Raw genomic sequence first — 15,108 nt, 5'->3', positions numbered from 1 at the left:
GGAACGTGCTGCCAGGGGAGGTGGTGGTAGCAGATATGATAGCAATGTTTAAGAGGCTTTTAGAAGAACACACGAACAGGTAGGGAATAGAGGAATATGGATCATGAGCAGAGAGATGGGATTAGCTTAATTTGGCATCGTAGTTGGCACAACGTGGTGGGCCAAAGGGCCTATTCCTGTGCTGTACTGTTCTATGTTCTACTTCCTAGGAGGAGGTCGAGTGTAGCCCCTTCTCTAGTATTGTGCGCAATTCTGGTCGCCTAGTTATAGGAAGGGGGCAGAAAAGATTCATGAGGATGTTACTGGGACTGTAGGCCTTGAGTTATAAGGAGAGACTGGATAGGTTGGGGCTGATTTCCCTGGAATATAGAAGGCTGAGGGGTGACCTTATTGAGGTTTATAAAATCATGAGGGGGCATAAATAAGGTAAATGATCAGTCTTTTTCCCAGGGTAGGGGTGTCTAAAACTAGAGGGCACAGGTTTAAGGTGAGAGGAGAAAGATGTAAAAGTCACTGTTACTCAAGTCAGTCTCTCTTGTGTGCATGGTTGTTACCTGGTGTACAGTCGGTACTGCTCACTCCCCTTCGCCTGGCTGCATGCATTTTGTCTCTCTCTCTCTCTCTCTCTCTCTCTCTCTCTCTCTCTCTCTCTCTCTCTCTCTCTCTCTCTCTCTCTCTCTCTCATGTGACCCTCTCGCTCTCTTTCTCATGTGGCCATGTGACCCTCCCTCTCTCTCTCTCTCTCTCTCTCTCTCGCGCTCTCTCTCTCGCTCTCACTCTCTCTCTCTCTCTCTCTCTCCCCCTCTCCCTCTCTCCCCCTCTCCCTCTCTCACACACACATACACACACACATGGCTGCTGTCTCATGGATGGTCTGTCTTCCTCATACACTGTCAATGTCTGTCATGCACGTTTGCTTTCTCTCATACATGGTTGCTATCTTTCTCTTGTGTGTGACTGACATCTCTCTTTTGCAAGATCCTGCTTTCTGTATCTCGTGCAGTCTCTCTCTCTGTCGCTCTCTCTTTCTCCCCTCTCTCTCTATCTCTCTCTCTCTCTGCTGGGTGTGTTTTGTTGAAAGATACAATTGAAGTCATCTTGATTGTGCTCTGAACTTGGTGAGGTGCAGGCTGTAAGTCCTTTTGCTCTCATTGCATTCTGCGTGCTTAATTTTTGGGCCTGGATCCAGCCTATGTTCCTTAAAGAAATTCTTTCTAACTTGGTCACCAGTTAACATTAATCGCTCCTTTTGCCAGCTGCCAGCTATAATATTTAATCTTGATGTCAAGTGAATCAAATTGGTACTGCTGCAGTGAATGGAGTTGGACTGCTTTGCAATGAAATGGCAATATGGTGTACTGACCCCTTGTCCTCGCGCTCTGTCGCACAGGAGCTGGGCCCCAAGAGCTTTCCCATGGAGTTTCAGTTATTCAAGCTACAGACATGACTGCCAAAGAACGGGCAAACCTCCTGTCCAAGAAAACACTGCTGCACTTTCCGGGAAAAAGTCCTGACCCAACACAGATGCCTCTTGCCAAGAGCTGGCAGAGGGAGATAGTCGGCTCTGGAGCTCCTGAACACAGTGAGCAGACAGTGGCAGCCCGTCACTCGAGTGCCGCAGAGGTGCCAGTGGGTGAAAAAGCTGCAGCTGCTGAGGAATCCGACTCCAGCTCAGACTCCAGCTCAGACTCCAGCTCCGACTCAGATGAAGAAACTGTGACTGGAGAGGCCTTAAAAAGTCCAGTTAAGTTTCTGAGACATGATTCCCCAGCCAGGAATGCTGAATGGACAAAGGAAAGGAAACAAGTGGAGCAAAGAGCTTGGGCCAGCAAGCCCCAGACAAAGCTGGGAATTCCTGTCTCCAGCAGCTCCGTGAGAGAATCTCCCATCCAACAGAGCACTGGGGGTGAAGAGCAAGAGGCACAAGTTGCCCATCCCAAAGCAAGAGGCCAGAGGAACCACACTGAGGCTGCAGTAACACCTCCAGATACCAAATCCGTGAACCAGGAAGGCACACCTGGCAGCTCACAAAGGGCAGGCGTGCTGCTGGCACAGAGTGAAACACTAAAAGAGCACCAGTTAGAGGAGGAGGTTACAGCAGATCTTGGGGCATCACCTTCAGCCAATGCTGCAGATACATCACTGGGTACTATCTGCTTTCATCAATGTTGTGAGCCAGGGCTGGCGTACTGATGGTCACTCGCCATAGTCAGGGGTGGGTTGGGGGGTAGACAGAGCAGAACTGAATGCTCTGGGTGTGAAAGGGCTTGAAAAGGACCTCAAACTGCTGACACTGAGCCCAAGCCAGCTAAGACTGCAAGGCTAGGCTGACATAGTGAAGAAGGACTTAATGAGGAAGGATGGTGGGGTCACCCCCAATAGATTATCTGACAGCACTGAGATCTAGTGATTGACATGGACCAGATCCCTGGAAGATAAGGATCAGAAAGTATGTAGAGGATAGAACACTGGTAAATCGTAATCTAATCTTAATCTTAATTGGTTTATTATTGTCACATGTACAGAGGTACAGTGAAAAACTTTGTTTTGCGGTACAACTACATTGAGGAAGTATGAGAGAAAACAATAACAGAATAAAGAGTTACAGTTATAGAGAAAGTGCAGTGCAGGCAGACAATAAGGTGCAAGGACCATGACGAGGTAGATTAGGAGGTCGAGAGTCCGTTTACTGTACTCGGGGACCATTCAATAGTCTTACAACAGTGGGATAGAAGCTGTCCATGAGCCTGGTGGCACGTGCTTTAAAGCCATGCCCCCTTGTATTGAGCATTGGTGCCCTGGGAAAGAGGCGCTGGCTGTCTATCTATTCTTCTTAATATTTTGTATACCTCTCTCATGTTTCCTCTAGCTCCCTTAGTCTCTCCTCATAATCCATACTCTCCAATCCAGGCAGCATCCTGGTAAATCTCCTCTGCACCATTTCCAACGCTTCCACATCCTTCCTATAATGAGGTGACCTATAATGTAGGGAGTTATGCATCAGCTAGACCACATATGGAGTACTGTATACAGTATTGGTCTCCTGATTAATGAAAGATATTAATGTGTTAGAAGCAGTTCAGAGAAAGCTTACTGGTTGATACCTGGAATGGGCTGGTTATCTTGTGAGACAAGGTTGGACAGGCTATCCATTGGAGTGTTATCAGAGGGAGAGGTAAGATCCTGAGGGGTCATGACAGGGTGGTGGAGAGGATATTTGCTCATGAGGAAGAATCCATAACTAGGAGTTATTACTGAAAAATGAGGAGATAAGACAAATTTTTTTCTCTCTGAGGCTCGTAGGTCTTTGAAACCCTGTCCCTCAAAGGGCAGTGGAAGCAGAGCCTTTGAATATTTCTAAGACAGAGGTAGATATATTCTTGATAAGCAAAGGGTATATGTTACTTGGGAAGACAGGAATACAGAATTGAAGTTACAATCAGATCAATGATCATCTTATTAAGTGCAGGCAGGCTTGATGTGCTGAGTGATTACTCCTACTCCTGATGCACTGCCATCCTCAACCATCCTTGCGACCTGCTCAAAGATTTCAACTGTTCATTGGGTACAGCTTTATCTTCTGTACCTTTCTAAATGCAGATTTATATCATAACTTAGAAAAGATTCCAATAATTTCCCCACTGCCAGTTAAACTGACTCTTGTAGTTACTTGGTTTATCCCTTCCTTCCTTGTTAAACAGAACAGCATCAGCACTCTTCAGTCCTCTGGCACCACTTGTATAATCAGGAATAATTGAAACATTGTGGACTGTCTTGTCTCGACAATTTCCATCCTTGCCTATTTTAACACCCTGGGAAAAATTTTATCCTCAGGTTAGAAATAATTAAGTCTATGCTCTCTGAATATTTTAATGTCAGTGGTCTCCAGTATTTTTCCTTAGCTGTTGGTGTGTATAGTAATTTGAAGCTGTGTGCAGTATATTTATAAAAAAATTAATGTTAGATGTAGAAACAATTTAATTGCTGAGTTCCCCGTAATGGGCAGGTACCCATTATTTATTTTGATTGAACTGTGACTCATCCTAGCATCAATAAATCTAGAACAGACACAGAAGTGAGATAAAGAAAGCCCGAGTGCTGGGACCATTTGCAGCCACTCTATAGATGCTAGCATGATATTCAGTTTTTAAGGCATTATCATTGAACCTGTGACCTCAGCCACTGAATGTCCTCCCACTTTTGAAAAGTATCATTGGAGAGAACAGCTCTGGCATCAGGTCAATGTTGTACCTTCACTCCTTGCGTGGTTTGGCTCAGATCAGAAACCAAATGGGTTCAATTATGAGGCTATAAGGCTAGATTTTGAGAGTGTAAATTGGGATGACATTTTTGAAGGGAAATGTACTATGGAGATGTGTTCAATGTTCATGGATCTCTTGCAAGATGTTAGGGATAAATTTGTCCCGGTGAGGCAAAGAAGGAATGGCAGGGTGAAGGAACCATGGGTGACAAGAGAGGTGGAACAACTAGTTAGGAAGAAGAAGGCAGCATACATAAGGTGTAAGCAGCAAGGATCAGATAGGGCTCATGAGGAATATAGAGTAGCAAGGAGGGAACTTAAGAAGGGGCTGAGGAGAGAAAGAAGGGGACATGAAAAGGCTTTGGCGAGTAGTGTTAAGGAGAATCCCAAGGCTTTTTTCTTGTACGTAAAGAGCAGGAGGATGACGAGAGTAAAGGTAGGTCCGATTAGAGACAAAGGTGGGAGGATGTGCCTGGAAGCTGTGGAAATGGGTGAGGTTCTCAATGAATACTTCTCTTCCGTATTCACCAAGGAGAGGGGCCTTGATGACTCTGAGGACAGTGTTGGTAAGGTTAATGTTCCAGAGCATGTAGATATCAAGAGAGAAGATGTGTTGGAGCTGTTAGAAACTATTAGGACAGGTAAGTCCCCGGGGCCTGACAGAATATTCCCCAGGCTGCTTCGCAAGGCGAGGGAGGAGATTGCTGAACTGTTGGCTAGGATCTTTGAGTCCTCGTTGTCCACGGGGATGGTACCAGAGGATTGGAGGGTGGCAAATGTTGTCCCCTTATTTCAAAAAAAGTAGTAGGGATAGTCCAGGGAATTACAGACCAGTGAGCCTTACGTCTGTGGTGGGTAAGCTGTTGGAAAGGATTCTAAGAGATAGGATCTATGAGCATTTAGAGAATCATGGACTGATTAGGCACAGCCAGCATGGCTTTGTGAAGGGAAGATCTTGCCTCACAAGCCTGATAGAGTTCTTTGAGTATTTGACCAGGAAGATTGATGAGGGTAGTGCAGTAGATGTGGTCTACATGGATTTTAGTAAGGCATTTGACAAGGTTCCACATGGTAGGCTACTTCAGAAGGTCAGAGGGCAAGGGATCCAGGGAGACTTGGCCGTGTGGATTCAGAATTGGCTTGCCTATAGAAAGCAGAGGGTTGTGGTGGAGGGAGTGCATTCAGATTGGAGGGCAGTGACTAGTGGTGTCTCACAAGGATCGGTTCTGGGACCTCTACTTTTCATGCTATTTATTAATGACTTAGATAAGGGGGTGGAAGGGTGGGTTAGCAAGTTTGCAGAAGACACAAAGGTCGGTGGTGTTGTGGATAATGTGGAGGGCTGTCGAAGCTTACAGAGGGATATTGATAGGATGCAGATCTGGGCTGAGAAGTGGCAGATGGAGTTAAATCCGGAGAAGTGTGAGGTGGTACACTTTGGAAGGACAAACACCAAGGCGGAGTACAAGGTTAATGGCAGGATTCTGGGGAGTGTGGAGGAGCAGAGGGATCTGGGGGTTCATATCCACAGATCACTGAAAGTTGCCTCACAGGTGGATAGGGTAGTTAAGAAAGCTTATGGGATGTTGGCTTTCGTAAATTGTGGGATCGAGTTTAAGAGCCGTGAGGTAATGATGCAGCTCTACAAAACTCCAGTTAGACCACTGTGTCCAGTTGTGGTCACCTCATTATAGGAAGGATATGGAAGCGTTGGAAAAGGTGCAGAGGAGATTTACCAGGATGCTGCCTGGATTGGAGAGTATGGATTATGAGGAGAGACTAAAGGAGCTAGGACTTTACTCATTGGAGAGAAGGAGGATGAGGGGATACATGATAGAGGTATACAAAATATTAAGAGGAATAGATAGAGTGGACAGCCAGCGCCTCTTTCCCAGGGCACCAATGCTCAATACAAGAGGGCATGGCTTCAAGGTAATGGGTGGGAAGTTCAAGGGAGATATCAGAGGGAGATTTTTCACCCAGAGAGTGGTTGATGCATGGAATGCACTGCCTGGGGTGGTGGTGGAGGCAGGTACATTGGTCAAGTTCAAGAGATTGTTAGGTAAGCATATGGAGGAATTTAAAATTGGGGGATATGTGGGAGGAAGGGGTTAGATAGTCTTAGGCATGGTTTAAAGGTCGGCACAACATGGTGGGCCGAAGGGTCTGTATTGTGCTGTATTGTTCTATGGTTCAAGTTCAAAAACGCATGAAAATGAAATGAAAAACCTATGTGCTCGTGATGCTGCTTCAAGTAAGTTTTCCATTGCACCTGTGCATACATGTAGTTGTGCATATGACGATAAATTCGACTTTAACTTTTCAAGTTTATTGTCATGGGCAGACATACCCAGATTATAAATGCCATGAAAATTAGCTTTCTGCAGCAGCAGCACAATACATGACAAACATAAATTACATAAACTTCAATTTACATGAATTGTACATAACCTGCATGGCAGAATAAACAAAAATAGACATAACAACATTAGTGTAAGTTGAGGGAAATATAGTCCAAGGTAAAATTAGGGTTTTTCAGGCCAGTTCAGGAACCTGATGGCAATAGGGAAGAAGCTGTTGTTGAACCCTGAGGTGTGGATCTCAGGATCCTGTACCTCCTGCCTGATGGCAGCAACAAGAAGAGGGCATGGCCTGGATGGTCAGGGTCATTAATGATGCATGTCACCTTCCTGAGACATCCTTCAGGAGGCTGAGGGATTCCACAAGGGGTTCTGCAGGTTGAGAGGTTTCAGGAGGCTGGGTACTCAGAATAAAGGATAATCATCAGTTAATTGTTTGTGTTTTGTGCAGAACCAGTCGCAGAGCCTGTTGAGGAAGTGTCAGACCCTTCCACCTACAAGAACACTCAGCACCACAATTATACCCCGCTGACCTTTATAGACCTGGACATGGAGATGGCAAGGTATAGGTTACCTCAGCCCTCCTCAGGAAGGTTGACTCCTCGTCACTGACTCGTCACTCTTTCTACAGGCAGCAAGAACAGGTGTTTGAGTTAAACTGAATAAAGATGCTTTGTTCACCCATCTGTATCCCAGCTCCTCCTTTACTCAGTTTATCTCTAGTACTTTGATGCATGGTGAACCAGGCTCTTGCTCTCCAGAAGATACCAACTTTGCATTCACCAACAAATGCTGCTCCCCCGTCCCCAACCCACCCCCAGCAACGAAACACAGGGACATACTTCCACACTGGTGGATGTCATGTATACCCAGAGACAGGTGACACCCTATAATCTAGATTAGGCTGGACTGCCACCCCTGACCTTGGTGCAGGTGGTAAACTCCTCCATACCAGGAGGACAAATTGCATCAGTTACACTTGGGAATTCACCACAATCTCAGAGTCCACACCAGGAGTCTGCTCTCAGAAGGTGGAAGCTGGTATAAAATTCCTGTGCCAGCCTGTAAATTTTATTGTAAAATCTCTGACCTCCGCTACCCGTGTTTTGAAAAGGATTGCTGGAGAATGCAGCACCAGCATTGAGGGAAGCTGTAGCAGTCCTACATCCTGTGTGGCTGGGCACAGGCCAGGAACCAAATGGGTTTCAACAATAAGTTCAAGAATGTTATCCCTTTGGTAAGTGCAGAATGATACAGCCTAAATTGGTTATATCTTAAGCATAGGTTGCATCAAAACAGGAACTCTGCAACTTTGAGTTGATTATTAAAGGACATGATGTGAAAAGGGACACAGACTCACAGAGTTATAAAACATAGAACATTACAGTACAGTACAGGCCCTTCAGCCCACGATGTTGTGCTGACATTTTATCCTGCTCTAAGATCTATCTAACCCTTCCCTCCCACAGAGCCCTCCATTTCTCTATCATTCATGTGTCTATCTTAGAGTCTCTTAAATGTCCCTAAAGTATGTGCCCCCACAACCTCTGCAGGCAGTGCGTTCCACACACCCACCACTCTCTGTGTAAAAAAACTTACCCCTGACATCCCCCTTATACCTTCCTCCAATCACCTTAAAATTATGACCCCTCGTGTTAGCCATTTTCACCCTGGGAAAAAGTCTCTGATCTATGCCTCATCATCTTGTAGACCTCTATCAAGTCACCTCTCATCCTCCTCTACAAAGAGAAAAGCCCAAGCTCACTCAACCTATCCTCATGAGACATGCTCTTCAATCCAGGCAGCATCCTGGTAAATCTCCTCTGCACCCTCTCTAAAGCTTCTACATTCTTCTTATAATGAGATGACCAGAACTGAACACAATACTCCAAGTGTGGTCTAACCAGAGTTCTATAGAGCTGCAACATTACCTTGTGGTTCTTGAACTCAATACCCCGACTAATGAAGGCCAACACTCAATACGCCTTCTTAACAACCCTATCGACCTGTGCAGCAACCTTGAGAGATTTATGGACATGAACCCCAAGATCCCTCTGTTCCTTCATGCTGCTAAGAGTCCTGCCAGTAACTTTGTATTCTGCCTTCAAATTCGATCTTTCAAAGAGTATCACTTTACACTTTTCCGGTTTGAACTCCATCTGCCACTTCTCAGCCCAGCTCTGCATCCTATCAATGTCCTGTTGTAATCCACAGCAACCTTCTACACTATCCACACCAACCTTCGTGTCATCAGCAAACTTACCCACCCTTCCACATCCTCATCCAAGTCATTTATAAAAATCACAAAGAGCAGGGGTCCCAGAACAGATCCCTGCAGAACATCACTGGTCATCAACCTCCAGGCAGAATACACTCCCTCTGTCTTCTATAGGCGAGCCAATTCTGAATCCTCACAGCCAAGTTTCCCTGGATCCCATGCCTTCCATGAGGAACCTTATCAAACGCCTTACTAAAATTCATGTACACCACATCCACTGCCCTACCTTCATCAATGTGCTTTGTCACATCCTCAAATAATTCAATCAGGCTCATGAGGCACGACCTGCCCCTCACAAAGCCATGCTATCTCTAATCAGCCTATGCTTCTCCAAATGCCCATAAATCCTTTTTCTAAGAAACTTCTCCAGTAATTTGCCCACCACTGAAGTAAGACTCACTGATCTGTAATTCCCAGGGTTATCCCTACTCCCTTTCTTAAACAAAGGAACAACATTTGCCACCCTCCCAATCATCTGGCACTACTTCTGTCGCCAGTGAGGATGCAGAAGTCATCGCCAAAGACACAGCAATCTCTTCCCTTGCTTCCCGTAAAACCTTGGATATATCCCATCTGGCCCCGGTGACTTATCTATCCCAATGTTTCTCAAAAGTTCCAGCACATTCTCTTTCCTCACATCGACGTGCCCTAGCATATCAGCCTGTTGTACACCATCCTCACAAACGTCTAGGTCTCTCTTACTGGTGAATATTGAAGCAAAGTATTCATTAAGGACCTCCCCTACCTCTTCTGACTCCATGCACATGTTTCCTCTTTTATCCCGGATTGGTCCTACCCTCATTCTAGTCATCTTCCCATTCTTCACATACATGTAGAACGCCTTGGTGTTTTCCTTAATCCTACTCACCAAGTCCTTCTCATGCCCCCTTATAGCTCTCCTAAGTCCATTCTTAAGCTTCCTCCTGGCTACCTTGTAACTCTCCAGAGCCCTGTCTGATGCATGCTTTCTAAACCTTAGGTAAGGTTCTTTCTTCCTCTTGACAAGAAATTCTATGTCTTAACCACAGTTCCTTCACTCTACCATCCTTACCCTGCCTCAATGGGACAAACCTTTCCAGAACCGCATGCAACTATTCCTTAAACAACCTCCACATTTCCACTATGCACTTCCCCAAGATCAACTGTTCCCAATTTACACTCCCAAGTTCCTGCCTAATAGCATCATAATTCCCCCTCCCCCAGTTAAATACTTTCCTATACTGTCTGCTCCTATCCCTCTCCAAGGCTACGGTAAAGGTCAAGGAGTTATGGTCACTGTCTCCAAAATGCTCTCCCACCAAGAGATCTGAAACCTGATCAGGCTCATTGCCTTGTACCAGGTCCAGTATGGCCTCTCTAGTCAGCCTGTCCAGATACTGTGTTAGGAATCCTTCCTGGACACTCCTAACAACTCTGCCCCATCTATCCCCTTTACACTAAGGAGGTGCCAATCAATATTAAGGAAGTTGAAATCACCGATAACAACCCTGTCATTTTTGCACCTCTCCAAAATCTGCCTCCAGATTTGCTCCTTAGAGTCTCTGCTGCTATTGGGGTGTCTGTGGAATACTCCCAATAGAGTGATCGCTCCCTTCCTGTTTCTGACTTACACCCACACTGACTCAGTGGACAATCCCTCCAGGATATCCTCCCTTTCTACAGCTGTGACACTGTCCCTGATCAGCAAAGCCACTCCCCACCTCTTTTACCTCCACCCCTGTCCCTTTTGAAACATCTAAACCCTGGAATATCCAGCAACTATTCCTGCCCTTGTGACAGCCAAGTCTCTGTAATGGCCACCACGTCATAGTTCCATGTACTTACTGGAGAATCAAAGGACTGCAGATGCTGGAATCTATTTGAAAAACACGATGATGCTGCATGGCACAACATGGTGGGCTGAAGGGCCTGTATTGTGCTGTATTGTTCTATGGAATTCAGCAGGCCAGGCAGCACCCGTGGAGAAAAGCAGGCCGTCAATGTTTTGGGTCAGGACCCTTCCTCAAGACTGAAGATAGGAAAAGGGGAGTGTTTCCATGCTCAATAACCTTAAAGACCACGTTGGAGAGCACGGTCATCATGTACGTGTGTGATATCCCATCGAAGGCCTTCTCCTGGTCTAAGCTGACCAGGCAAGTACCCACCCCTATGTCCTGCACGTAGGCAATAGTATCCCTGAGCAGCACAAGATTGTCAGAGATTTTCCTGCAAAGTCCAACACAGGTTTGGCCCAGGTGGATCACCTGTCCCAGAAGACGATCCGATTGATGATGGCCATAACAGGACCTTGAATTCAAAGAGATACATCTCCAACTCCTGATGTCTGTCTTCTCCCCCTTCTGCTTGTTGAAGAGGTTAATGATGCCCTTCCTCATGGATTCTGACATGCTGCCAACCAGAAGCATAACATCTGGGCCCATCCAGTCCCACAGAGCTGAGTACAACTCAGCCGGTAAGCCATCACTTCCGGGAGTTTTATTCCACTCAAGGGCATAGATGAAGCCTATCAGCTCCTCCTAGGTCTAGACTCAAGTTGTCAAAGAGCTCTGTGATAGAGGATTTTTTAATATTTCAGGACGAAAATAGCAAACACAAGGGGGCATAATTTTAAGGTGATTGGAGGAAAGCATAAGGGGGATGTCAGAGTTAAGTTTTTTTTACACAGAGAGTGGTGGGTGTGTGGAACGCACTGCCGGCAGAGGTTGTGGGGGCAGATACATTAGGGACATTTAAGAGACTCTTAGATAGCCACATGAACAATGAATACTTTATGTCAGTATTGACTTTGGAAAAGGATCTGGGGAATTGTAGTGGGGACATGCAGCAGCCTGAAAAGCTTGAGCATGTAGATATTAGAAAAGAGGTGGTGCTGAAACTTTTGGAAAGCATCAAGTTAGATAAGTCGGCGGGACCAGATGAGAGGTACCCCAGGTTGCTGTGGGAGGCAAGGGAGGAGATTGCGGAGCCTCTGATGATGATCTTTGCGTCGTCAATGGAGACGGGAGAGGTTCCAGAAGATTGGAGTGTTGCGGATGTTGTTCCCTTATTCAAGAAGGGGAGTAGAGATAGTCCAGGAAATTATAGACCAGTGAGTCTTACCTCAGTGGTTGGTAAGCTGATGAAGAAGATCCTGAGAGGCAGGATTTATGAACATTTGGAGAGGTATAATATGATTAGGAATAGTCAGCATGGCTTTGTTAAGGGCAGGTCCTGTCTTACGAGCCTGATTGAATTTTTTGAGGATGTGACTAAGCACATCGATGAAGGGAGAGTAGTAGATGTAGTGTATATGGATTTCAGCAAGGCATTTGATAAGGTACCCCATGCAAGGCTTATGAAGAAGGTGAGGAGACATGGGATCCAAGGGGATATTGCAGTGTGGATCCAGAACTGGCTGGCCCACAGAAGGCAAAGAGTGATTGCTGAAGGGTCATATTCTGAGTGGAGATCGGTGACCAGTGGTGTACCTCAGCGGTGTGTACTGTGATTTTTATAATCGACCTGGATGAGAAAGTGGAAGGGTGGGTTAGTAAGTTGGTGGATAGTTTGGAGGGCTGTCAGAGGTTACAGAGGTTGCAAAGTTGGGCTGAGAAGTGGCAGATGCAGTTCAACCCAGATAAGCGTGAAGTGGTTCATTTTGGTAGGTTAAATATGTTGGCAGAATATAGTATTAATGGTAGGACTCTTGGCAGTGTGGAGGATCAGAGGGATCTTGGGGTCCGAGTCCATAGGACGATCAAAGCGGCTGTGCAGGTTGACTCTGTGGTTAAGAAGGCATATGGTGTATTGTCCTTCATCAATCGGGGAATTGAATTAAGGAACCAAGAGGTATTGTTGCAGCTATATAGGTCCCTGGTCAGACCCCACTTGAGTATTGTGCTCAGTTCTGGTCACCTCACTACAGGAAAGACATGGAAGCCATAGAGATGGTGCAGAGGAGATTTACAAGGATGCTGCCTGGAATGCGGAGCATGCCTTATGAAAGCAGGCTGAGGGAAGGTCGGCCTTTTCTCCCTGGAGAGATGGAGGATGAGGGGGGACCTGATAGAGGTGTATAAGATGATGAGAGGTATTGATAGGGTAGATAGTCAGAGGCTTTTCCCCAGGGCTGAAATGGTGGCCACAAGAGGACATAGGTTTAAGGTGCTGGGCAGTAAATATAGAGATGTCAGGGGTAGGTTTTTTACTCAGAGAGTGGTGAGTGCATGGAATGGGCTGCTGGAAATGGTGGTGGAGGCGGATACGATAGGGTCTTAGACAATAGACAATAGGAGCAGAAGTAGACCATTCGGCCCTTCGAGTCTGCACCGCCATTTTGAGATCATGGCTGATCTTCAACAATCAATATCCTGTTCCTGCTTTGTCCCCATATCCCTTGATTCCCCTATCTATAAGAAACCTATCTAGCTCCTTCTTGAAAGTGCCCAGAGAATTGGCCTCCACTGCCCTCTGAGGCAGTGCATTCCACAAATTCACAACCCTCTGGGAGAAGAAGTTTTTCCTCACCTCTGTCCTAAATGGCCTAGCCCTTATTCTTAAATCATGCCCCCTGGTCCTGGACTTCCCCAACATCTGGAACATATTTCCTGTCTCTATCTTGTCCAATCCCTTAATAATCCTGTATGTTTCAATCAGATCCCCTCTCAATCTTCTCAATTCGAGCATGTACAATCCCAGTCTCTCCAACCTCTCAGCATAAGACAGACCCGACATCCCCGGAATTAACCTCGTAAACCTACGCTGCACGCCCTCTATAGCCAGGATATCCTTCCTTAACCCTGGAGACCAAAACTGTACACAATACTCCAGGAGTGGTCTCACCAGGGCCCTGTACAAATGCAAAAGAATCTCTTTGCTTTTGTACTCAATTCCCCTTGTAATACAGGCCAACATTCCATTAGCCTTCATCACTGCCTGCTGCACTTGCTCATTCACTTTCAGTGACTGATGAACAAGGACTCCTAGATCCCTTTGTATTTCCCCCTTACCTAACTCCACACCATTCAGATAATAATCCGCCTTCCTGTTCCTGCTCCCAAAGTGGATAACCTCACACTTATCCACATTAAACTTCATCTGCCAAGTATCTGCCCACTTACCCAACCTATCCAAATCACCTTGAATTCTCCTAACTTCCTCTATACATGTCGTACTGCCACCCAACTTTGTATCATCAGCAAACCTGCTAGTGTTATTCACAATGCCTTCATCTAAATCATCAACATAGATCGTAAACAGCTGCGGTCTCAGCACCAAGCCCTGTGGCACCCCACTAGTCACGGCCTGCCATTCTGAGAAACATCCATTCACCCCTACCCTTTGTTTCCTATCCGCCAACCAGTTTTCTATCCATGTGAGTACCCGCCCCCCAATTCCATGAGCCCTAATTTTACCCACCAATCTCCTGTGCGGCACTTTATCAAATGCCTTCTGAAAGTCGAGGTATACAACATCCACTTAATCTCCCTCGTCTATTTTCCTGGTTACATCCTCAAAAAACTCCAGTAGATTAGTCAAGCATGATCTGCCCTTGGTAAATCCATGTTGACTCGACCCAATCCTATCATTGCTATCCAAATATGCTGCTATTTCATCCTTAATAATGGACTCTAGCATCTTCCCCACCACAGATGTTAGGCTAACTGGACGATAATTCCCCGTTTTCTCCCTCCCTCCTTTCTTAAAAAGTGGGATAACATTAGCCATTCTCCAATCCTCAGGAACTGTCCCTGAATCTAAGGAACATCGGAAAATGATCACCAATGCATCCACAATTTCTAGAGCCACCTCCTTTAGTACCCTGGGATGCAGACCATCTGGACCTGGGGATTTGTCAGTCTTCAGCTCCATTAGTCTACCCATCACCATTTCTTTCCTAATGTCAATCCACTTCAGTTCCTCTGTCACCCTCTGACTTTTGTCCATCCTTACTTCTGGGAGATTTCTTACGTCTTCCCCCGTGAAGACAGATCCAAAGTACTTATTAAATTCGACTGCCATCTCCCTGTTTCCCGTAATAATTTCACCCGATTCGGTCTTCAAGGGCCCAACATTGTTCCTAACTAACTTCTTTCCCTTCACATACCTAAAAAAGCTTTTGCTATCCTCCTTAATATTCCTGGCTAGCTTGCCTTCGTACCTCATTTTTTCTTCCCGAATTACCTTTTTAGTTAAATTCTGCTGCACCTTAAAAATGTCCCAATCTTCTA

At 45.8% G+C, this 15,108-nt stretch overlaps 1 protein-coding gene across 1 annotated transcript in view; it reads left to right on the top strand.

Moving 5' to 3' along the window:
* ndufv3 (NADH:ubiquinone oxidoreductase subunit V3) overlaps positions 1-7,305 on the top strand; it is a 45,481-nt gene extending 38,176 nt beyond the window's left edge. The window contains exons 4-5 of the mRNA XM_052014504.1: positions 1,391-2,146; positions 7,073-7,305. Coding sequence (XP_051870464.1) covers positions 1,391-2,146; positions 7,073-7,233 — 917 coding nt within the window. The 3' untranslated portion in view covers positions 7,234-7,305. The remainder of the gene's footprint in view (positions 1-1,390; positions 2,147-7,072) is intronic.
* The last annotated feature ends 7,803 nt before the right edge of the window (positions 7,306-15,108 follow it).

Source organism: Pristis pectinata, chromosome 4 (genome assembly GCF_009764475.1).
Source record: "Pristis pectinata isolate sPriPec2 chromosome 4, sPriPec2.1.pri, whole genome shotgun sequence".
Lineage (NCBI taxonomy): Eukaryota > Metazoa > Chordata > Chondrichthyes > Rhinopristiformes > Pristidae > Pristis > Pristis pectinata.
The sequence above is the reverse complement of the archived record's forward strand: the minus strand, read 5'-3'. Positions and strand labels throughout refer to the sequence as shown.